The 25,124-nt window shown below is 41.9% G+C and overlaps 1 protein-coding gene across 1 annotated transcript in view; it reads left to right on the top strand.

Moving 5' to 3' along the window:
- Positions 1 to 73: 73 nt before the first annotated feature.
- Positions 74 to 25,124, top strand: part of GHDC (GH3 domain containing) — a 49,663-nt gene continuing 24,612 nt past the window's right edge. Inside the window, exons 1-8 of the mRNA XM_073683562.1 lie at positions 74 to 143; positions 1,434 to 1,678; positions 3,104 to 3,300; positions 4,174 to 4,777; positions 4,917 to 5,106; positions 6,310 to 6,381; positions 10,120 to 10,253; positions 11,337 to 11,425. Of these exons, the coding sequence (XP_073539663.1) occupies positions 1,438 to 1,678; positions 3,104 to 3,300; positions 4,174 to 4,777; positions 4,917 to 5,106; positions 6,310 to 6,381; positions 10,120 to 10,253; positions 11,337 to 11,425 (1,527 nt within the window). The 5' untranslated portion in view covers positions 74 to 143; positions 1,434 to 1,437. The remainder of the gene's footprint in view (positions 144 to 1,433; positions 1,679 to 3,103; positions 3,301 to 4,173; positions 4,778 to 4,916; positions 5,107 to 6,309; positions 6,382 to 10,119; positions 10,254 to 11,336; positions 11,426 to 25,124) is intronic.

Below are 25,124 nucleotides of genomic sequence, written 5' to 3'. Positions count from 1 at the left end.
CCTACAGAAGGGTACCTTGCCATCAACAATCATGGCTCCTTGTGTGCCCCATGTCATCTTCACCGTCATTGGCTGCAGGCTGAAGCACGTGATGAGAAGGGGCGGTCTTTATTTCCAGTCTACTCAATATTTTGAACCGGGAAGTAAGTGACTATTCCTGCGCAGTGCGCCCGGGTTTGTGCTGTGGAGGGTGGGATACACGGTGTGTGCAGTGCCGGCTGCCTGACTGCCGGCATCAGCAGTGTTGTCGCAGCTCTGCCATTAGTGAACATACAACAGTGTCGCACTGCAGTGAACTGTGATGAAATCCAAATTTTACATACAAATTACTAATTTAGGAAGTGCACCCTCTCAGCCACCTGCACTGTTGGAGGTCTTCACATTTCGGGGACACGTTTGGTTGCGCCTGGTCATAGTGCCACATTTGTAGGTGCAGACAGGCGGCTCCAGGCCCCTCTTCATGTTCCATTTCTTTCCTTCCCACCTTCATAACTTTCTCTTGTAGATAGAGACGAGTCACGGCTCATATTTGTGAGTCCTGTTTTTTATTGGGTGCGTACGATGTGTGTACAGTCACTTGACTGTATAACTTGGTCACACTATATAAATCCATGCCGGTTGCATGGATTTATATAGTGTGACCAAGTTGACAAGCACTTTCCAAGTGATGCTAAAAGCGCTTGGAAAGCGCTTGACAACCCACATACGGAAATGCATTTGAAGAACACTTCACATCCGCATGTCCCTGGCAGGAAAAACGCATGTACAATCCGCATGTACAATCCGCATGTACAATCCGCATGCGTTTTTTCTGCCAGGGAGATGCAGAAACGCTCAGGAAAAAATCCGGAGCATTTCTGCATCGTGGGCACATAGCCTTAGCGTGATTCTGGTGCCTAAAAATAAACATCATACGGATGATAATGCTAATGAAAACTTGTCCATTCATTTTGAAAAAAAAACCTCAGATGATTTTTTTCCACACTCGTGTGAACTATGCCTTGTAGACCCCCTAATACTCTTCTGTTGTCACCATTGTTGCATTCACATACCTCCAATACGAGGGCTCGGGACCCCGGCTGTAGAAGATGTGGGATTCCTAACAACTCCCTAGGGCCACGATCAGTATTTGGTCAGTATTTTACATCAGTATTTGTAAGCCAAAACCAGGAGTGGAGCAATCAGAGGAAAAGTATAATAGAAACATGTCACCACTAATGCATTTATCACCTACTCCTGGTTTTGGCTTACAAATACTGATGTAAAATACTGACCAAATACTGAACGTGTGAACATGGCCTAATGTGGGCTTTCACTTTTTAAAAGGTTTTTCCAACAAATCCAGGGCTCACCTCTTCGCAGTATATCCATTTCAGGATGTGAAGTCTCCCATATACATTACCATGACTAAGTTACACAGTGTTACTTTTTAGGACGATGTATCTCTTGATTATTACCGCGGTGACCTGTGTCAGTCTCCTACTTCTCCTATGGCACAGTAAGAGAGTAAATCGATGGATGTCTGCACTGACCGCTATGTCCAGGGAGAAACACAGAAAGAACTTGGAGCAGGACACTTGTAATGCTCGGCATATACAGGAGAAACTGCTATTGGAAACCTTAGAAAAGCATCAAAACACAGTGTATGGTCTCGAGCACAATTTCCGAAACTTCCGGGGTAAGTACAGTCAAAGCCCAAGATATTCCAATTAACTACTCATTCGATGGATATCTGCCATCTTTTCATTTGAGCAACTCCAATCACACTGATTAAAGTAGTTACATGTGTACTATGCTCAGTTATATTTATTTATTTTACTTATATAGCACCATTAATTCGACAGCACTTTACAAACATCACCATCACTGTCCCCATTGAGGCTCACAATCTAGATTCCCTATCAGTATGTCTTTGGAGTGTAGGAGAAAACCCACACAAACATACGATGTATGGGAGAACATACAAACTCCTTGCAGAATTGTCCTTGGTTGGATAATATAGTGTATACTGCAGTTGGAATTAAAGGGATATTCCATCTCACATATTTATGGCATAATGTATAGTAGATAGGGGTCACTCCAATGGGATCTGCAAATATCTTGAGAATGGGCTGCATCGCTCACCTGCTTTCAGTGAAGATGTGGTCACAGTTCTCATACAAATCAATAGGAATTTCAACCACCTCTCCTGTGACAGCAGCATGTGTCAGGGTCCTATTCCCAACATAGATCCAGGGATCTGCATTTACTATATATTCATGATGTGTGCTGTGGGCATCCATAACTGAACAAGTTAGGAACATACCTTTAAATAGAGTATTTCAAGCATGGACTACAAAAAAGAAAAAAAAAATAGGGCCCGCACACCTTTAGTGCTAAATTAATGTATCAGTGCACAAATATGCTATATGGCCAATATACAAACATATATATATATACACGATGCATCACCACACTTCAGGTAATGAATACATGAACTTCAATATTGCTGTAAATATTAAAAACGCAAGGTACTTAGTTAATATTTATTGATCAAAGCCATCCAACCACATCAAGGTGACCATTTAATATGAATGGACCTTAAACACTACTGTCCTACCTCTCCCTGTGCCAAGGTATTTCAAGTTTGAGCATCACTGTGGCTCAGTGGTTGCTTTGCAGCGCTGGGGTCCTGGGTTCAAATCTCACCCAAGAACAGTATCTCCAGGGAGTCTGTATATTCTCCCTGTGTTTGTGTGGGTTTCCTCCCATACTCCAAATACATACTGATAGGGAAATTAGATTGTGAGCCCCATGTGGACAGCAATGACAATATCTGTAAAGCGCTGTGGAATATGATGGTGCTGTATAAGTAAGCATATAAATAATGTTACATCAGGATAATGGAGGAAAAGTAAAGAATGTCTTGTCCAGAACTTTTGAAGGAAAAGTGGATGAAGCATGAGTAAAAGCACTGCTACACTAATACTACCATGGCCTACCGCTGAGGCACCAACAGAGGAGGTGACATAGATTTTGTGGGTTTTGAGCTTCTTTATTTTGCTTTTAATATTCTATTATTGTCCACATTTGGTAAAACTGGCCTCTAATTTCATCTTTGTAGATGTGTCCTCATTTCAGAAGCAGCACCCTCTGACTCAACACACAGATTATAAAGACTATTTACAGCGCACATCACAAGGAGAAGAAAACGTACTGGTGCAGGGAAGACCCTCAGCCTTAGTGGCAACTGCCGGGACTTCTGGAAACCGTTCCATGGTCCCTATCGGTCATAAGAGTGCAGCTGATCGTTTCCATCAGGTATCCTCTATGCGTGTTTCTAGCCGTGTGTTCTTGTCATCTGGTTCTGTGACTATATCAGGAATACAACAAGAGAGGGCAAAAAAAAAATCCGGTCAATCCCCGCAGCACAGAGTGTCTGCTCTGGGGGGATTCATAAGTCTGCAGTCACACAGAGTGACTGCAGACTTATCGATTTGGACCGGACAACTTCTTTAAATATATAGTCGATCAAAGGTCTTTATTTAGTAATTTGGTAGTCGTTGAACAAAATAGAAGTAGATTGTCCTAAAAAGAGATATGAAATATTCTAGGCTTGTTCTTCAGTCAGGTTAGGTGCTGATGGGTCACACACCGCCTATAATGGATGCATGCGCTATGCAGGTTCTTAAAAGAGTTGTCCACTCATATTTATTTAAAAAAAAAACACACAGAATTTTGTAAAAAAAAAAAACAATGCATACTTGCATCTGCTGCTCCTCTTCTGGCACTGCCAGGGGGTCCCTTTTAGTCCCATGCTCCAGAAGGGTCGGATGCAAATAATCATTAGCGTCTAGCTCATCACTACTGCAGACAGTGAATGTCTGCAGCATCTGCCTGTCTGGAATAGGCTATAGAAGTGGACAACCCCTTTAAAAGTAAACAGTCAGACTTTTTCAAGCAGGTCTCCATCTATATTGTGTAACTGTTCCCGACGTGCTTGCCTTCTGTTTCATTATCAGGTCTCTTTAGTACGGGACACTTTTTAAGTCAGTAGATTCTGCAAGTAATATCAAGGAGCCCTCACAGAGAATCCAAAAACTTAGGTGTTGAAGTACTTGATAAGAATCAGCCATTTGTTACATAGTCACTACATTCTGTGTGTCCTTTCTAATCTGCTGTCTCATATTCTAGGGTACAGCTGTATATCTGGAAATCGTTAATAACACCTTCACCGGAGCTTTGGAAAAAAGGTTTAAGTTCACATTTCCACCCACTGTCCACCACTCTGATTCTGGGATTCCCGTTATTCCATGTCCTTCTACCTTCTCAGCAAGTTTTCTGAAGGACTTCTCCTGTCCTCAAGTACCAGTCCATCCTACCATGTCTTACCATGATATACTTTATACTCAGCTACTCTTCTCACTCAGGGATCCAAATATAAGTATGCTTGAAGCCAACTTTTTCTGGCTCCTTCGTTATATGTTCTCCATTTTGGAGGATTGTTGGGAGTCTCTGGTTACTGATATTCAGAAAGGACGCCTCAGTACAGAACTCAAAGTTCCTCTAGAGACCAGAAAGCAAATAGAAGATATGCTTGTCCCTGATGCATCCCGCGCTTCAGAGCTGCGCTCTCAATTCCAAAAAGGGTTTCATGGGATTGTGAAGAGATTATGGCCCCAGTTACAGGTGATTATGGCTGTGGAAAGTGGAGGAAGTGACTTGGATTGGCAGATTCTTCAGGACGGAGTATGTCAGGGGATTCCAGTCTATTCACCAATGTATTGTGCAGCAGAAGGTATTGGATTCATGTTCACCTGCTTCTTCTCATCTATCCTAATGTACAGTATTTTAAATGCTTTATTGTCTGATTCTCTGTTCTTTTACTCTTTATTTTCTAGTATTGTGTCACTGTACTAATATCTCTTCTTTCCCAGGTCTGAATGGAGTGAATATTTGGCCTATAGAAGATGTCCCACGGTATGTCCTGTGTCCCCGATCTGTATTTTTTGAGTTCATACCCGTGGACATTAGTGAGCAGGAGCAGCCAGCCACATTGTGTATACAAGACGTGAGTGCAGACAACGCCTATGAGTTGGTTATAACTAACAGAAATGGACTGTATAGGTGAGTACGAGGCTTTGTTGGTTTATGACCTTCAGGCTTGTTTAGCCAATTGCTCGTCTTCAGAATTGTACCTCTACGCAATCTTCTGTGGATGTCTGCAAAGTCTTCTGTGTGGATTGGAGGTCACTTTCATAATGCAAGTCTGAGACTCTGAACGAGGCTTACATTAAGAGTTAAGTGTTACATTAAGTGTTTGCCATTGAAGGCTGCTGAGGAACATGCCATATCACATACCCTCTCAATCAGTGGCCATGGTTATAACAAGAGTAGTTTGAGGAAATGGCTACTGAAACCTAGGTGATAACTGTATATTAATATATGGCTCGTATTATTTGTGAAAATAAACTCAAAGGCTTATTCCCAAAATTACAACTGATCCCCCTAACTATCAGATAGGGGATACTTTGCTTTTAGCTTGGACCCGACTGTTGGGTCCTCTAGGAATACTAAGAATGGGACTGTCCAGTCTTGAATGGACTGGATTTGCACACGCCCGACCTTGGCTCCATTTGTTCTCCATCGGACTGAAGGAAAAAGCTGAGCACAGCGCTCCATTATTTCCGGAGGTCTGACATACAATGAGTGGAGCGGAGGTTGTGTATGCGTATCTCAACGCCATTCTTTTTCAACGGCACTGGCAGAGATATTCGAGTCAAGCACTTGGCTTTATCCGAAAGTCCCATAGGCTCTGAACAGAGCAGGTGTCTACATGTTCAATCTCCAATCCATTCTTGGCATCGGTGGGGTTCCTAGCAGACGGACCCCCATTGATCATTTAGTTTTCTCCTGTCCTATTAGTATCCCTGTCCAATGAATATCTTATTATTGTGGTACAATTACTTTGAAATCCGTGTGCTAGCTGCAGATTTCTGCTGCAGATCTTGTAAAGTACAAGTGTGAACAGAGCACGATATGGCAGCCTACCTCTGATAATTGCATTGCTTGGAAATGCTCTGTGGAAATCTAAAATGTGTTCTAATCAAATGTTTTCTGATCTTTCCTGTGTCCATAATGCGCCTGATAACAATGGTACTATCAGTCCTGTATCCCAGCTGTGAGGATGGTTTGTGAAGTGGCGTGTTTTTATGTCTAATTCATTTTAAATTTATTTTATGTCCATGTGTAGAAATTATCCCTCATTTCTACGTATTTCCTTTTTTTTTCTTCTTCCTGTGACAGTGATAGTGATTGTCTGTATTTTAGGTACCGGCTTGGAGATGTTGTACAAGTTACTGGGTTCAATAATCAGAGCCCTATAGTGACATTTCTATACAGGTACGTTTTAAAGAATTTGATTTTAGTATTTGCTTCCAACAAATGAGCTTTGCACATAAGCAATTAAAATTGATATAAAAAGTTGAGATTTTGAGTGACCATTCACATTGAAAGAAAAGTTAAGTAAGGTAGGTAATTTTCTGGTGCTGACCTGTGAAATGATGACCAGTTTAGGTATTTCCCTCTATACAACACACCAAATCATTGCCCGAATACTCATATTGACTGCAGTACCACAGATTGTGGGGCCTGTCCAACTCCTCATCCTATGGATTTCCACATTGAAAATGCTTTTATTTATTTTATCATCCTAATAAGCTAGTTTGCTTTATTGTGGCAGCAAAATTGATGTCAGGCAATGCGACCATATTATTATAGAATGGTCGTCGGTTCCTTAGAGGCTAATGTCACTGTTTCAACGGCTCAGTAGTACAAGCAAAAATACAAAAGTTTCTAGTTTCATCAGGGAAATCTGCTTCTTTCTCCTCTTATGAGCCACTTCTCCTTCCCAGCCTCCTGAACTCCTCAGCAGGGGTGTACATAGAAATCATGGGGCCCATAGCAGAAGCTTTAATTGGGCCCCCCCCTCACACAAAATATATAAATAATTGTCTGTGTCACAGAAGAGCATATCTCACAACTTTCCAGCCTTTACATAGTAATTTTCCTCCTGCTGAAGTCCTAGATTCCTCTTTCATTGCCCCATAAAGTATGATGCCAACTAAAGTGCCCCCCAAACACAGAATGATACCCCCCCATGGTGCATTCCTCCACATTACCCTCCACATGCACAGTATAATGACCCTATTGTACCCCAGTTCAACTCCCAAGGCAAAGTATGGTGACCCTAATACAGTATAATCCCCAGACTGTGACCCCCACAGAGCCCTCCATACACTATAATGTGCCTACGTACAGTATAATGACCCGCACTAGCCCTCCATACAGTATAATGGGCCTACATACAGTATAATGGCCCTCACTAGCCCTCCAAACTGTTTAATGACCCCCCACACTGCCCTCCAAACAGTATAATGGACCCCACACAAACCTTCACACTGTATAATTGCTTTCATACAGTATAATGGCCCCCACACATAGCCCTCAAAATATTTTATTGACCCCACAAAGCCTTCCATATGGTATAATACACCACCCATAATCCTCCATATAGTATAATGCGCCCCCATTATCCTCCATATAGTATAATGCACCCACCTATAATCATCCATATAGTATAATGCGCCCCCCATAAGCCTCCGTATAGTATAATGTGCTTCCCATGGTCCTCCATAGAATATAATGCACTCCCCATACTCCTCCATACTGTATATTACACACCCCATAGGGTAAAATGCAGCCCCCATATAGTATAATGCACCCCACAGTCCTGCAGTATTATGGGCACCACGTACTCACTGATTTTAAAATACTGTATATTTTAAATAAGCCGACCCGAGTATAAGCCGAGGCCCCTAATTTTACCAGAAAAAACTGGGAAAACGTATTGACTTGAGTAGAAGCCTAGGGTGGGAAATTCAGCAGCTACTGGTACATGTGGCCCTCCTCAATCCCCCCATCCTGGTACGTGTGCCCCACCCCCTCAATCCCCCAATCCTGGTACGTGTGCCCCCCCCCTCAATCCCCCAATCATGGTACTTGTGGCCCCCTCAATCCCCCAATCATGGTACGTGTGGCCCCCCTCAAGCACCCAAATCTGGTATGTGTGGCCCCCTCAATCCCCCAGTCCTGGTATGTGTGCCCCCTCAATCCCCCAGTCCTGGTATGTGTCGTCCCCTCAATCCCCCAATCCTGGTATGTGTGGCCCCCTCAATCACCTAATCCTGGAATGTGGGGCCCCCTCATCCCCCAATCCTGGTACGTGGGGCCCCCCTCAATTCCCCAATCCTGGTCTGCGTGGCCCCCTCATCCCCCAATCCTGGTCTGCGTGGCCCCCTCATCCCCCAATCCTGGTCTGCGTGGCCCCCCATCCCCCAATCCTGGTCTGCGTGGCCCTCTCATCCCCCAATCCTGGTATTCATGGTCCCCTCATTCTCCAATCCTGGTATGCGTGGCCCCCTCAATCCCCCAATACTGGTATGCGTGTCCTCCTCAATTCCCCAATCCTGGTATGTGTGGCCTCCTCAATCCCCCAATCCTGGTATATGTGGCCTCCTCAATCCCCCAATCCTGGTATGTGTGGCCTCCTCAATCCCACAATCCTGGTAAGTGTGGCCTCCTCAATCACTTAATCCTGGTATGTGTGGCCTCCTCAATCCCCCAATCCTGGTATCTGTGGCCCCCTCATCCCCCAATCACTGCACACATAAAACAATAAACACTTATACTCACCTTCTTTCCTCACCTCTGCTCCAGCGCTGCTGTGTCCTGTCTGCCAGCAGCTCATGTCGGCATCTGAGTAGTGCGCGCTCTCAGACGTCGAGGTGAGCTGCTGCTGCCGGCATATTCACCCCTCTCCACGCCGGGACTATGGGCGTGGAGAAGAGCGAATATGCATTCTCTTTAGCAGCAGGCAATGACAGCAGGAGCTGCGGCTCAGGGCTCCTCCGTGCCCGCGACTAAAGAGAATGAATATTCCCTCTTCTCCACATCCATGGGAGTGGAGAAGAGGGAATATTTATTTTCCTTTAGCAGCGGGCACACGTGTAACTGCAGCAGTGGCTACTGCGCTTGCCCTGATCTTCAACCGCCGCAACCTCCTACTCACCTATCCTCCTCGTTCCCCCGCTGTTTGGGGCCCTCCTGGCTCACGGGCCCCCCTCCGGTCACGGGCCCAATAGCAGTGGCGTGGTCTGCCGCCATTGGCGGTACGCCACTGCTCCTCAGTCACTCATAGATCAGTCGTGCTCTAGACAAGTCTGACTGCCAGCTCCCTGAAGAAACAGAGTACGGCTGCCTATTGAAATCTATGGAGAGGGTAGAGAAGCCTGAGAGAGGCAGCAGAAAGTCAGACCAGGGTGCTGCTTTCTAGTAAGTGTTTATCACCCCACATACCTGAATTTACAACTACACAGCTTCTGTATATTGTCCTCCATTTCTGTGTGCTTCAGTAAGAGTGGAGGCATCAATCTCTCTGTTTGTGCAGTATACGGGAGGCATCATGGCAGCTAGCCTCCATCTACTAGGTCATTAATGACTGTAAATTTGAGATCGAGCCTGCAGAGGGGAAACCTGGTAAAGAATGCAGGGTACTAGTCATACAATAGCCAGACATTGTGGTATTCCTCATGCACATACATACTGTAGGACAGCTTATTCGGAAAACTCATCTAAAATGACAGCTGTATTTTAAAATTTGCTACCACAAGAAAATGAAAAATGGCAATATTAAGTAAAAGAAATAGGATTGCTAAAGTTTTGGCTACTGCTTTAATTTCAGATTTACATTTTCACTAGGACATAGGAAGATGCTCAATATGACGTTAGACTGTATACGCTTGCTGTATACACTGAGTCCATAATGGTATCATTTGATACATTAAAAAATAATCTGCTATTTATGGCTTTCCCTAAGGTGTCCTCCTCACATGCACTGACTAATTAGCCTCCTGACATCTGAGCCCTCCTGGCACTCCATGCTGGCTGACTCACTCGTTCATGTGCCTGTGCCCCTGTCAATCGCCCACTTTTGTCTAACTTTGGTATAAAATTGTCTTATTTACCTGTTTGTTATTGTGACCACAACATACATTAACATTTTCTGTTTCTTTTATGTAGGAAAAGCCAAACGCTAAATGTGCGCGGAGAGCGGATTTCAGAACGTGACTTCTATAAGACTCTCCGCAGCACAGTGAATATGTGGTCCGGGGCCACTCTCCTCAACTACTGCTGCTTGGAGAGCGCAGTTCTGGGTAGGTGGTCCTACCATCATATAACATCATGTAAATATGTCCTGTATATGCTCAAAGCTAATTAATCATATGTAAATGAGTTACATCCCAAAATCTAGAAATTTGCATTGAGACATTTTAGCCATTGTAAAATTCTATTTATTTCAGAGAAATCTCATCTACAATAAACTGTTTTCTATGTTTCACCTTTATAGAAGGGGTAACATTTCTCCTTGCGGAGAGTGACAAGCCAAGCCTGGCATCTCAGAGTAAGGAGACTTATAAGCCATGCATTCTCCTCTGGGAAATTAAATATGCAAATTGTCTCTTCAGAGAGGAAGAGGACTATTGGAAGTAGCAATCCTAAATGTCAATATCGACTCTTTAATGAGCCTTGCTATATGACTTAGGATAAAAGCCAAACCAGAATCTCAGTTTGCAGACACAGTGCTTCGAGTTGTTGGTCTTCATCAGTGCAAAGTATGAGAACTGATTTGTCTAGATGAGCGGCTCTGGACTGAGGTCTAAGGGGTAATGTTTCTCCTTGTGGAGAGTGACAAGCCAGGCCTGGCATGTCAAAGGTAGAAGACTTGTAAGCCTTGCAATCCTCCTCTGGGAAATTTTCCAATAAGTGGTGCTAGAGTTCTAGTCCTTTTCCTCTCTGAAGAGCCCTTTTTACAGAAGAAATGCTTTTTGAACAAGTACACAAAACATGCATCATTGAACTGGTTATCCATGAAGAACACCTCTCTCCTTATGTCCTATTAAAACTTATTGAAATCTAAGACTCTAGAGGTCAACAGTGTACTACATGGTTTCCCATTGAACCCAGTGGATGCTATATAATACTACATGTTTCCAGCAACTTTTCCCAGGAATAACCACTCAGTACCAGGGTTTCTGGCAGCCACACAAGAGGGGGAATTCCCACCTTACACGTTTGAAACCTGTCCAGAGGAAATGCCGTAATGTCTGGTAGGAGCAGGTCCCTCCTGAGGTCCTGGCTATTCTCTCCAGAATGGGAGCAAAGACTTCCTTTCCCCCCGGTGAGGTGTCACATCCCAGGTGAAATGTTAATTTTAAATGTATTTTCGGTCGTTGCAGGTCCATTATCTGGCGGTTCTGACCCACACTATGAAGTGTTTGTTGCCCTGAAGGGAGTGAGAAATCTGACTGAAGATCAGAGATATAAGGTATGCCTCAATGACTTGTGCTTGTAGATGCTGGACATACCTCATGCAGAGGTTCTGCCTGTGCAGTGTAAAATATAAGACTCAAAATAACTTTTAAGATTTATTGCGGCTTCCATGAAGGTTGAATTGGTTCCAGGAAAAAATACAAATAAAGCAGTAGATGTCCATGTAGCCCTGTCCTGATGAAAACCAGAAACTCCTCTCTGGGCCCCTGAGTGCATCTTCCTTGTCACTCGCCACAGTCTGTGTCTGTCCATCATACACCGCATTTCAAATTATTATACAAATTGTATTTAAGTGTAATAAAGGTGTAATTTATTTTTTTCAAATAAACCCATAGATGGTATTGTGTCTCTGGTCTCTTTGGATAACTGAAATCAATCTCAGTTATCATTATGTTAGCACATGCAAATATGGCAGCAATCACTTGTCAAATGAGCAAAACACATATTCTTCAGCTGATCACTTCATTTATTATTCTAAAATGAATATTTTCATTATTGGTGTCGGCAGCGCATCTTCCTGTATTGATGTAGCTATGAGTAGTATGAGGGTTTGGCTTGTGCAGGACAAGTTGTATTTTTAATGGTACCATTTTGAGTACAAATACAAGTTTTTAAATTCATTATTTTTTGGGATGAAGACTGGGGACTTTAAAAAAGGCTGCATTATTGCTATTTTGTTTAAAGTGTCTACCACGCGTTATAAATTACATGATAACTTTTCGTGTAGGGATATCATGCGTCTGAGTGTCCACCTCCAGTAGGCGTCTACGCTCGAAAATGATGCATGACAGAGCACACCTTCACTCTTTCGGCACCATAGTAGTCTATGGCCTCGTCAGCGCATACACTCGAATGCCGTTTTACGGGAGGTTCAGACGTAAACCCTGATGGGACCAACAAACGGGTGCCTAAAACCTTAGCGTGCTTTCACACTGCGTTCAAACTGTATGGATCCTTTCTTCTAATTTTTCCCTGCAGTGTTAGCAGGAGCCCGTCTTATGTTTATCAGCCAGGCTCCTGCAGCTTGTCGCTGGTCTACAGAGTTATTACTTGCCCTATCAGCATGACGGATATATCCATCATGGAACGTCAAGGGGTTAAAGGTTTGTTCATCCACATGTGGTTTGCATCAGCCTACAAATGAGAAACAATCTACGAGTTACATCATCGATTGCTGCTCGTAATACTAGGAAGTCTGCCCGGATAACTGCCTTTGGTGTTCTAAGATGATATATTTTGAATCAAATGTGAATTGTAGCATAAGGGTGTAGTTATTTTTATCGACTACCACTTCTATTAGGTTTGTATCATATCATATATAGCATAGGGCAATGTAGTTTGCACTTTACAACCTATTTTCATCTTTGTAGCAAACGCCAGTGGAGGCCATGACAGTAAGAATCTGCTTTCTCTGCGCCACCAGTGTTGTATTTGCATTTCCTTCTCTGCGAATACCAAGTTTTTATTGCTTTACATCTGTGTTTACTTTTTGCAGTTTTTCGTGCAGTTCTTGATGCTATTTTATAGGTAAAAGAAGCACCCTACAAGGATAAAAATAGTAATTCAAATTTTACACTCTCACTTTTTTTTTCTAATTCCATTATTATTTTTAACAAAAAAAAAGTCAACACAGACTTAATACATACATGTGACTAGAGGACTATGATGAACTATATTATAATTGATTACTGTGCATATGTCGCTGTAAAGGAGTGGTCTTTACCGGTGGCTTACTAACTAGGCTAAAATTGTGATTCCCAGTTAGTTATCTCGGAGATCTGGGCAAAGAGTGCACTGTATGAAAAGCTGTGTATTGTGGATTAACATTAGAAGATAGTTTAAGGAGATTGTACCAGATCCATACCACTAGATGGCCCTATAGGCACAGTGCGTGAAAACGACAAGACGCGCGTCAGAGCGCAAGTGCACATAAGTTATGCTTTAAGGGACTTGTACAGCATTAAGGTTAACCTTGTGCTCTCCTAAAATCGTCTGGCTCTTCTGTATCCTAGAAGATTCTGCAGAAGATGATTTAAATGAATTAGAGAACACCATGATCTTCCATTTATGGTCCATTTTTTCCACCGTCATCCCCTCCAGGAGGACTGTAGTGTTCTTCTGTTATTACATGTCTGTTATTACATGGTCTGTTGAAATAATAGTCACACTAGAAGCAAATATCAATGTACAATAAGAGCAGGACATTTTCTGTAAATATCAGTCCCCCCTCCTCCTCCTAATGTGGATGCAGATTGTTTTTGCAGTTGGGTAGTCAGAATCCTAATCCTTAATTTTTTATATTTTAGTGCAGATGAGATTTAGAGGAGAATTTGTCAAAAATGTTATACTAGTTTTCTAGTTTTGACAGGTCCTCTGTAAAGGTATTTCTACTGGCAGAGGCTCTTCAGCTTCTAATATAAAGTCCTGGGACTTTCTGATGCAGTTTGCAGCATCTGCATGATGAAACCTGTCCAGATCATGTGCAGTTCACATGGTGCACAACGTGTTACAATCTATCAGAGTTGCCTAAGGCTAATTTAACACCAGTTAAAGGGTTCATTTTATTTTGAGAAAAAATATATTTTTTTCCATATTGTCCTAAGTATGGCATCCTTATATTCATTTTTAACATCTGTTTTTATATATCAATTGGAACAATTATAAAGGCCAAATACAGTTTCCTATGTTAACAATTGCAATAGATTGGCTTAAAACTGACGCATACCGATGGTGTCTGTATGACAACCTTTTTTTTTTTGTTTTGCATACTCCATTGAAATCTATAGGAGAGTCTCATTTGAAAAACAGATAGGACCAGGGCACGCAACAATTCCTTTTTCCCCTTCCAGTCTGGCGGTCCATTTAGTAAAGCATTCTTGTGAATACCACATTGATGGACATTGTGTGCTGACCCGTTTTTGCCGGAGACTAAAAATGTGAACGTAGCCCAAGACGAGCCGTGGAGCTGTGTCAGATGCATTGATCAGGACAGGATGTCAGAAGCAGAGATAATTGTAAATGGTGAGGGACTGAATTATAAAAGTATATGAGAACACAGCCTAAGTCTATGTATTTCCTGGGAAACCCCTTAGTAGTAATCAAAGGTTTTCTAGATACATGAGGCTGGTTTCACACTGCGTCTGGCTGGAAAAAAAACACTTTTTTTTTGGTGTTCTCTCTCTGCCAAACACTGAGGCCAGATTTCACATTTTTGGGTCAGTGACAGTTCTTTTTTTCAAAATGCAGCATGCTCTTTTTTTTTTTCTATAGGACTTGATAGTCGACCGGAAAACATGATGCATATAAAAAGTGCTGTTTTGTTGTTTTTTGTTTCGTGCAGTTTGAAAGTTTTGAAGGAAACACTGTATTGTCTACATCTTTAACCCTATCCAACAGGCAGCTGATGTGGGAGTGAATAGGTTAAATATCGGGGAACCCCCCCCTCTGTCCTCTGCCCCCCACAGCTTTATAAGTGCTTCCAGTTGCAGGTCATGGGCTCTACCCTGCGTAAATGCTTGCAGATGTGGCTGCTTATATTTGTGGATGACACGCGCCCTGTTTCGCCCTGTTTCGCATGTGTATGAGATTGCAGGGGATGATGTGTATGTGATTAGGAGGTTATCTAATGAAAGGAGATAAGTATGGCTAATGCTGTGTATGACCGTTCTATAAGTGGAGGGCCGATTCCAGGGCATATATTGTAATGTATTGTATATATTGATGTAAGCCTTTAGACACCCCGGCCGGCTCTTTCTCAGACAATATCCTCTCCACCCTTAGCAGATCTATTACTGCTGTCTCTTGTCGCCGGTGACATCTAGCATTATCCTGGTCATCGTCAGAGACATACTTGTAACTGAGCAGCTTAATCACACAGATTCAATTTTCTTTCAAGGATGAACATCCCAAGCTCTCCGACCAAATGTGCAGCTCCCAGACAGGCAGTTTTTATATATACTGTTGTCATCCCTGATTCACTCTCCTATTAAATTACCTCTCTATTAGCTGATACTTTTATACTCGCCTTAGAAGTTTCATTTTTTTATTTTTTTTAAAGACAAAGTAAATCTAGAATTAAAAAATAACCAGAAAAGTCTACAAGAATTATTGCAACATTTATTTACACGCGCTAAAAACTGAGCATTTGTAGGAACAGTTGTTCCCAAATATTAGCCAATGTAAATAAGAAATACTATCAACAAATTGGATTCCATATGGTGAGAAAATTATATTAGCGATCGTCTTGTGTGAACAGGCATTTAAACAGGCGCCAATCAACTTGTACTGTATATAAGAGATTGCTACTGGTATAGGCAGAAATCTTCCTGTCTAAATGCACCTTCAGTCTTGTAGAAATATTCCAGCGGTCGGTCGTCTCCTGCTTCTCTTCATGTTTTGTTCGGGGTGGTTATTACATGTAAAGGGTAACTGTATTTTCCAGGTACTTTTCAGAATAAGCTGTACTGTATGTGTACATGAGGAATAGCACTATATCTGGCAATTACGGGACTTGCATTTTGACCAGGTTTTTCCCCTCTATAGGCTCTTTCTCTTAAAGGGAACCTGTCACCAGTTTTTAGTATCCCATCAAATGCCACCACCTTTTTCAGCTGTTGTTGTGCATTTCACAAATAATTACATTGCCTTCTGACTCCCCCTGTCCACCTCAAAAATGCCATTTGATTTGGTCCCGCACTGTATTTAAATGAGATTGGTCTGGTTCGATGCGCGTCCTCCTGTGCCTCCTCTCTGCTAGTGAAAGCCTTCCTCCTACTCTGATTGATGTGGATGACGTGTCCTGCATCATCCACATAGCTGAACGAAGTCTGGCGGCTGCGCAGTAGTACCGCCAGCTGTGCAGGCGCACTTTGCTCTGCCCTACTGTGGGCATGCGCATTGATGTCTTTTGGTCTGCCCTCAGATTCCCTATGGTGTCAGATTCCCTTTAATTTGCAACCCTTTCTGATCCTAGCTGCTAGCATCTATACCATACACAGCACAGCACACAGAGAAGGATTCCTGCCCATCAGTCTTTCATTACACAAACAGACGCTAAAGCAGTGCTGAGCAGTGAGGTTATTAATCATGTTCTGGGGTAAGATAAAAGGCTTGTTAGAAACTCAGCGCCATCTTTCTGTGTCTCCCTCAATTTGTTTCCTCACTCTGCTCCTCATAACCCTTCCCTCTCCATAGGCTAAACACCATGGGCTTTGCTGGCAGTCGCCTTGTCTAAGCAAGATGGATTTCAGCTGTTTTTTCAGTGGATGACAAGTTCAGGAGACAGGGGAAGAGGAAAAAGTGTCTGATAAGTGGGGAAGAAAGTAGATTTCTCTGATAAAATACATTACAAAATTTATTGTATTCACTTTTAAAGGATGGGTCTTTAAGCTGCAACAATCTGCCTCCCCACCAAGAACAAACTTTAGTGGGCTTCATACAGTCTGATCAGAATATTAAACTATGGAACTCACGTTCAGTTATATATATTTTTGCCTAGTGGCATTAGATCAATGTATGATTTTTGGAGGTGCGGTCCATTCTTTTGTTCAACGAATTGTACAAACTTCACAAGACCTTCTTCTTTTCCCAAACTATTGTTTCCTACACGTTAGCACTGGAGTGTGGAGGAAGAGTCCGTTACTATGCCATATAAAAATGACTGATTGTTTAAAGGGAATCTGTAAGTAGAACAACCCTCCTAAGCCATCTATATGGCCATGTAGGTCATAGAAAGTTTAAATAAAATGATACCTTGATCTCTGCGATCCAATGTCTTATTCCCGGGAAATCCACTTTTTTTTTTTTATATGTAAATGAGCTGTTAAGTTCTCTGGGCTGGACACATCTGCATGAGAATCTGCCAGCGTGATACATGTAATGACTGACAGTCTCCTCTCTTGATTTACATGTCTCACACTGGTAATGCTGCCTTTCTTTTAAAATACTAACAAATAAGTTGCACTCTGTAACGCTATAGTATGCAAACATGAAATATATAAAATTGGAATTGCATTACTGCTCTAGCAAATAGGAAAAAGGGAAGATACTGGCTACTCTTAGTATGCATCTGTTCACACCCGTTTTCTGTTTAGAAGTGATGTTCAGTCTATATTTTCATTTAAAATGAACCCTCGAGGCTGATTCTCTGGAAAATGTATGCCCGGCCCATAGATGTTAGCAGCACTTTTACATACTAAGAAAAACATGGCTCTCTCTGGAATAAGACATGGGATTGCAGATATCAAGGTATCATTTTATTCAGCCCATATAGACGGTATTTATTTTAAAGGCTTTGGAAGGTTGATCTTGCTAACAGATTCACTTTAATAATATTGTCAGTTTCTGTGATCTTTTTCCTTATTTCGTATTAAATATAAAACATTTTTGCTTTAATTTTCTTTTAAATACATTGTCACCAAGAGTTTTGCTTGTTGTCATCTTTCCATTTATTTTACACGAGGTTGTAGTATTTTCTGCATATCATACAGTCTAATACTCTACCCACATTTTCATAATCCTTTTTTTGTTTGTTTTACTGCATCACTATATCTTAACTAAAGAGATTTGTGTTAGGAGCGTCCTTCCTGCCCATAGAAGTCCTTTCATCTTCCATGGGCAGTCACACTTGCCCCTCACTTCCTTCATTCCCTGGGCTGTCTCCACTGTGTGATCAAAGACCACAAAGAAAGGTCTGCAGGATGTTATGAAGTGAGACCTAGATGTGTATGCCGCGGGAGAGGACTCACACTGAGTACAAGGTCTAGTGGATCTGTTAAATATGATGAACTCAGGGATCTTAGAGGGGTTCTTCACAACTGCAGTTTTTCCTAAAATATACTTGGAATCCTATTCAACCTGGTCTTCATTGAATATGTTTCTGAAAAAGCAAAGTATAGAGCCACCATTTCATACATGGGCAGGGGTTTACATCCAGCTTTTCTAGACTCTTGTTATTATGAAAAGATACTTTAACCCTAGGTCATTGCATCGTTGTTAAAATAGGTGTCCATGAGATTTCTGTGGATGCTGATGGTCCACCAGAACTGAGAGCATCACTATATGTGTGATGCCCAACACCCGTCTGTACTCCACGCACTGCCCTACTCCTCGTGAGACGTATAAGGTTATACTTGTGTATTATAAGGACAATATATAAGTCTTATCTGGGGACAAATTCTATTTTCTGAGGAGATATAGCTTCTATTGGTGTTTTTCACATACATAACTCTTTTGGTACTTGCCCCAGGCTTACAGTGGAAGAAGACCGATGTTCCTCCAGCTTACGATAAAGGTCTCTCGGCCCTGTGACCTGACCGGTTGAGTCCCTGAGCATCCATAAAAGCATGTGTAGACCCTCATCTTGCCTATTATCTGGTTTGTCAGTCCCAGGCTAGGCTCTGTATGTTTTTCATATGAGTTTGAGACTTTATTTTTTCCTGTTATGGTGTTTATATTGGAACGTCAGGGAGATATAATTAGATCTTTGTATTTTTTTTGTCTTTTTCATTCCTTCATAAGTACTTACACTAATTTAACCTATTATTGTTAGAAACGCCCGTGCTGCACATGATGAGTATAAGGACCGACGTTCTTTTGAATGTAAGCTGGTTATGACTGTATGTAGCATAAACTTTTTTTTTCAGCTCTGGAGTGGCGCTTTAAATATAAGCCCCTGCCCCGTTCTTATACTCACTCTCTGCGGCTTCACCTTTTACCAACGCAGCTTTGGTCCCGCCGAGCCATCTTATGCCCGTAACTTTTGACTGACCGGAAGTCAGAAGTTACGTCACAAGAGCTCAATGCAAGTATATGAGAGCCAGAATGAGGCTCTCATAGAGATGTACTGAAAAGTGACCTGCGGCACCCTCCATGAAACACTGGAGCTGCCGACAGGTCACTTTTCACCTGAGATCAACAGGGAGCGATGCTGGAAACGGATGAAGGAGGCAGGGGAATTACATTTAAAGCACCACTCCAGCGGTGCAATGAACAAACTGTATAGGAAGTTGTTGACAGAAAATAATAAAATAGAGGTTGTCACGACTTAAAGCAACGGTGGAGTTTTCCTTTAATTGCTGAATGACCATCCTGGACTCTACTTGCTGATGTAGAAACCTGCCGTTTTGTAATTCTGCTGTTGCCACTTATTCATGACTTGCCAGTGCCATTGAAAAGATAGAGGAATATGTTAAGAAGACGTCACAAAGTAACTGAGAAGAGAGGATCAATGACACATAAAGATTAAAAAAAAAAGTTTCTTCATGATTCAGCTGATCATATCCAATTATGTCTGTATCATAAACTGAAAGATATTTGCTGTCATTGTATTTGGTTTTGGCTAGATCCATCAATTATATCTGGAGAGTAGTGAATCCTATAGCATCGTATAGAGATTGATAAGAGCACTATAAATATTTCCTCACTTTTAACTGCTGCAGGGAAAATGTAGTATTATGTGTTGGCCATTTAGATCAGTCTATCCATGTAATACAATAACACATGGAGTCTGCCAGAATGGGCACACTACTACATACCACGGTATATTTTTCTATTATGTCAATGTTGTTAAATAGGACAGGACCCCCTTTGCTTGAAGACTATGTTCACCTTTGCAGTAAATAGGCTTTGTTAAAAAAAAAAAAATTCTATAATTTTGCTGCTGCAGTGTTTCAGAAATACAGGGTTTACACTGTTGAGGTCATTAAAAGGGTTGTCTGGTCTTGAACTACAAGTCACTGCGCACTGTGAGGATTCTCCAGGAGCGGGCAGTCATATGACTGAAAGTATGCATTCTGCATACTCCTGGCCACATTCTGACTAGACTGTTTCTGGCCTCGCCCAATACACTTGCATTGAGTGAGGTTGCGCCCATCTAGTCGGAATGTGGCCGGGAGTATGCACATTGCATACTTAAAGTCACATGACCGACGCTCCCGGCATTGAAGAGTCCTCGCAGTGCGCACAATGTGAGCATTCACAAGTCTGCAGTCACATAGAGTGACTGCAGACTTGTAGTTTAAGACCGGTCAACCCTTTTAAGCAACCTCCAATCAGCAATATATATTCCTCACTCGTGTACTGAAAATTCACAAGCACAGAGTGATCATGAAAACAATCATTCTATGTCCATAGAATATCATGTTATTACTGAATATCCTTGGATTTTTCTGTTGTCATAAAAGACCCGTTACATGTTGCCATAATCCATAATAATAATAATTAATAAAAATAATAATAAGATCCATGACATGTTGTTATAAAAGATTCATTACTTTTACACAGCTTGTTCACCGATGGGACCATGTAAAGAGTCCTTAAAGGGATTTCCACTACTCAGACAACCCATTCTGAATCCCTGTTTCTTCCCAGTAAAATAATAACACTTATACTCCCCTACGATGTTGGCACTATTCCAGCGGTGTTGGCACTGGCTCTCTCGGAGATCGCGTGACATTATGTTGCACGATCCCTGCAGCAGTCAGCGCTGGCTTCAATCTTCTCTCCTACAGACGTAATTGACATCTGGAGGAAGTGAGAGCTACGGCTGCTCTCTCACTTCATACAGATGTTTTGATTTGTCCAAAGGAAGGGAGAATGAAGCCAGCGATGATTGGCCGCATTGATTGCATGACATAATGTCACAAGATCTCCAGGAGAGCTGGTGCACCACACATGGAACAGTGCTGGCTCCGGAGGTAAGTATAAATGTTATTATTTTACTGGGGGAAAACATAGGTATTTAAAGGGGTTGTCCAAGTAGTGGACAGCACATTTAAGTCTTTCATCTAGTTGAGTGATCTGCAAAAAAGATACAAACCTGTCAGAGTTCCTGCTCCTGAAGTCTCTCTACACTGTCTCTTCTCAGTGGTAGGAGATAGCAGGAAGAAGGTTGAAAAGGTGGAGAGTATTTAAGAGGGCATAGAAAACAGGCTATAGAGAAGGAAGAAAGCACATACATAGGAAAAAGTACAGGATAGAAGCTGTGCTGATACATGAAAGCAAGTGGAGACAGCAGCATCCTGGATACACCTCACATCCAACCTGTATTACTTAGAGATATTTCCACAAGAGAAAATTTATAATCTTGGATCTGAAACTAAAAACTACCACTGGATCTAGCTACATATTGTTGTTGTTTTTTAAAGTAGATGAAGGAATGAAAATTGCAAACTGAAACTTAGTGATTACCTTTAATTAATAAAATAGTGATAACGTGTAAAAAAAAATTTCCATGTCAAAGGTGTCCATAGACATTGAGGTCAAACTCAGGACTGCCGATCCAGTATAGTTATTTCCAGTGGTCCAGTATTTTGAAGATTTAGCACTTTAATGGTCCAACCCATGCTAGATTGTACAGTATTCAAAACTAATAATGCAATCATTTATTTGCAAACACTAGGAATAAATATTCCTTGCAAGCTATAATGACTGGACATCAAGATTTTGCCCTATGTATGTCTGATAAAAATAAATGTTTCCACCGTGTATTGAATTTTGACTTTATGTGGAGGTTCCTCCTACACACATTGTAAGAACAATGAGCTCTTGCTGCTTTGTATTTCCAGGTTTCTTTATCTGTTGTAGAATTTTCCTACAATCTACGGTATGGCAGTAGATGTATGTATAATGTTACATGTATCTTACTTTGGTCAGCACTGGCCTTTTTCCTTTAAAAATCCCAAATGGACTTGCTTGTAGCACTTGCACAATAATGAGTAACTTGGGATGTTGAAAACAAAATACTTTAATAGATAAATAAATAAAATATACTATACAAAAACATACTGATTATTAATAGGGTATCTATCCCCATTGCTCTGCCCCAGCCATGGTGTCTAAAAATGTGACAGTGATAGCCAATCACTGTCTTCATCAATGGCATTAGTGAAATCGATACATCACTGTTCTCATGTGTTGAGATGGCCTGACAAGTAAAGAGGGAACAGGAGTAGCGCACAATTTGGAAGGTGAATAAAGTTTGTTGTTTGTTTTTGTTTGTTATTTTTCACTCATTTTCACTTTATTTAAAGAGAACATTTCACATAATTTTGCATGTTGAAGTGGTCACAGGATGTAGTAGTGGCTGCAGAGCTGAATAAAATGTTTTTATTTTTTAATTTCAGCTCTGTTGCGGAAAAATTAGCAATCAAAGTATTTAACACCTAATGAGTTAACTTTTGTTAAATGGGAGTTATCAGATAGTTATCACTGTATGATGCTGACCAACCATAAGAAAGCAGCAACACAGCAGAAAAATAACACGTCCCCCCCATCAACAATAGCTTAGAGCCAGGTTTTTGTATGTGTGAGTATGTATGAGACATAATTAGACAGCCCTGATCTCCTTGTCTAACCTCCTCCGTAAGTCAGTGTGGAGGAGGGGCACTGCAACTGAGTTTAGCTGTGTCATATTACAAACCCTTCTAGCAGGTTTCTTCCCTTCATAGCACTGTCATCTCTGCTCTACTGCCCCTCCCCTGCACTGACTGTCCAGAGATGTGTCAGTAACCACACTTATGTCTGTTGTGTTCAGGCAAAGTGTAATAGATCTGCAGTGAGATCAGTGATGGGCGATCGGGCTTGGCACTGCTTGGCACTCGATAAAGCATCCTGGTACTAATTCACCATGCTCGATTCCTCGCATGTATCGTATTCTGATTTTTAGCCACTAAACTTTGATAATATATACTTAATGGAGATGCAAAATTAAAAAGAAAAAAAAAACATTTTATTCTGCAGCCACTATTACCTTTTGTGTAAAGTTCAATATGAAAAATTTTGTGAAAAGTCCTCTTTAACAGAGGATTTATGAGGCTGGAGAACCTCTTTACTTTACATTTCTTGTAATTGCCCCTGAGTGGCCATTGTGAACAGCGCTGTGGAGTCGGTGTCCATTTTGTCACGGTTTCATTACGGACTGTGACTTAGGGATGCTGTGAGTGACAGCTCAGCTGCCCTATGGAATCTGGAGTGTGCTTGGCTGTCAGCATTTTGATTGACAGCCCTGCTGTCCTATCTGGTTTGGTCTGTGGGTGTTTCCCCCATGTGCTCACATCCTTAAATCATTTTCAAGGTATTTAACTAACTAGCTGCTAGGAGTCTGTGTCAGTTGTAACTCTGCTTAGCTGGATGTGTTTGCTTAGCTCTGGGTCTCTTGCCTCTGACCCTGTTGCTGAACCTAGGAATTGTTGTAACTATTCTTGTGGATTTCCCCTTCTGCTTTTGAAGTACCCTCCTGGCATCTGACCCCGGATTTGACCCCCGACTATCCGTTTGTTGTATTCCCTGGTTTTGACGTACCATCCTGGCACTTGACCCCGGACTGTTTCCTGACCATGCCTTTGACTTTCTCCTCTGAACTACTAGCCCTCCCACTATCTCACCTTGGACTTCCTGACTAGCCTGTCTCACAGCTTGCCCGTGAGTAGTGACTCAGTGTCACAAGTATGTGCTGTAAATTGTTTCATAAGAATTTGGGAAAGTTATGAAATGCCCTATAAATGTCTGTTCTGTTCCTGATCTAAGGACTTTTAGTTGAGATGAATTTGTGCTGCACTTTATGTACATGCTCAGTAGTGAGGCAGTGAGATGAATCTGTGCTGCACTTTATGTACATGCTCAGTAGTGAGGCAGTGAGATGAATCTGTGCTGCACTTTATGTACATGCTCAGTAGTGAGGCAGTGAGATGAATCTGTGCTGCACTTTATGTACATGCTCAGTAGTGAGGCAGTGAGATGAATCTGTGTTGCACTTTATGTACATGCTCAGTAGTGAGGCAGTGAGATGAATCTGTGCTGCACTTTATGTACACGCTCAGTAGTGAGGCAGTGAGATGAATCTGTGCTGCACTTTATGTACACGCTCAGTAGTGAGGCAGTGAGATGAATCTGTGCTGCACTTTATGTACACGCTCAGTAGTGAGATGAATCTGTGCTGCACTTTATGTACACGCTCAGTAGTGAGGCAGTGAGATGAATCTGTGCTGCACTTTATGTACATGCTCAGTAGTGAGGCAGTGAGATGAATCTGTGCTGCACTTTATGTACATGCTCAGTAGTGAGGCAGTGAGATGAATCTGTGCTGCACTTTATGTACATGCTCAGTAGTGAGGCAGTGAGATGAATCTGTGCTGCACTTTATGTACATGCTCAGTAGTGAGGCAGTGAGATGAATCTGTGTTGCACTTTATGTACATGCTCAGTAGTGAGGCAGTGAGATGAATCTGTGCTGCACTTTATGTACACGCTCAGTAGTGAGGCAGTGAGATGAATCTGTGCTGCACTTTATGTACACGCTCAGTAGTGAGGCAGTGAGATGAATCTGTGCTGCACTTTATGTACATGCTCAGTAGTGAGGCAGTGAGATGAATCTGTGCTGCACTTTATGTACATGCTCAGTAGTGAGGCAGTGAGATGAATCTGTGCTGCACTTTATGTACATGCTCAGTAGTGAGGCAGTGAGATGAATCTGTGTTGCACTTTATGTACATGCTCAGTAGTGAGGCAGTGAGATGAATCTGTGCTGCACTTTATGTACACGCTCAGTAGTGAGGCAGTGAGATGAATCTGTGCTGCACTTTATGTACACGCTCAGTAGTGAGGCAGTGAGATGAATCTGTGCTGCACTTTATGTACACGCTCAGTAGTGAGATGAATCTGTGCTGCACTTTATGTACACGCTCAGTAGTGAGGCA

Source organism: Phyllobates terribilis, unplaced genomic scaffold, assembly GCF_046119375.1.
Source record: "Phyllobates terribilis strain yellow unplaced genomic scaffold, ASM4611937v1 Scaffold_5__5_contigs__length_657084704, whole genome shotgun sequence".
NCBI classification, from domain to species: domain Eukaryota; kingdom Metazoa; phylum Chordata; class Amphibia; order Anura; family Dendrobatidae; genus Phyllobates; species Phyllobates terribilis.
The sequence above is the reverse complement of the archived record's forward strand: the minus strand, read 5'-3'. Positions and strand labels throughout refer to the sequence as shown.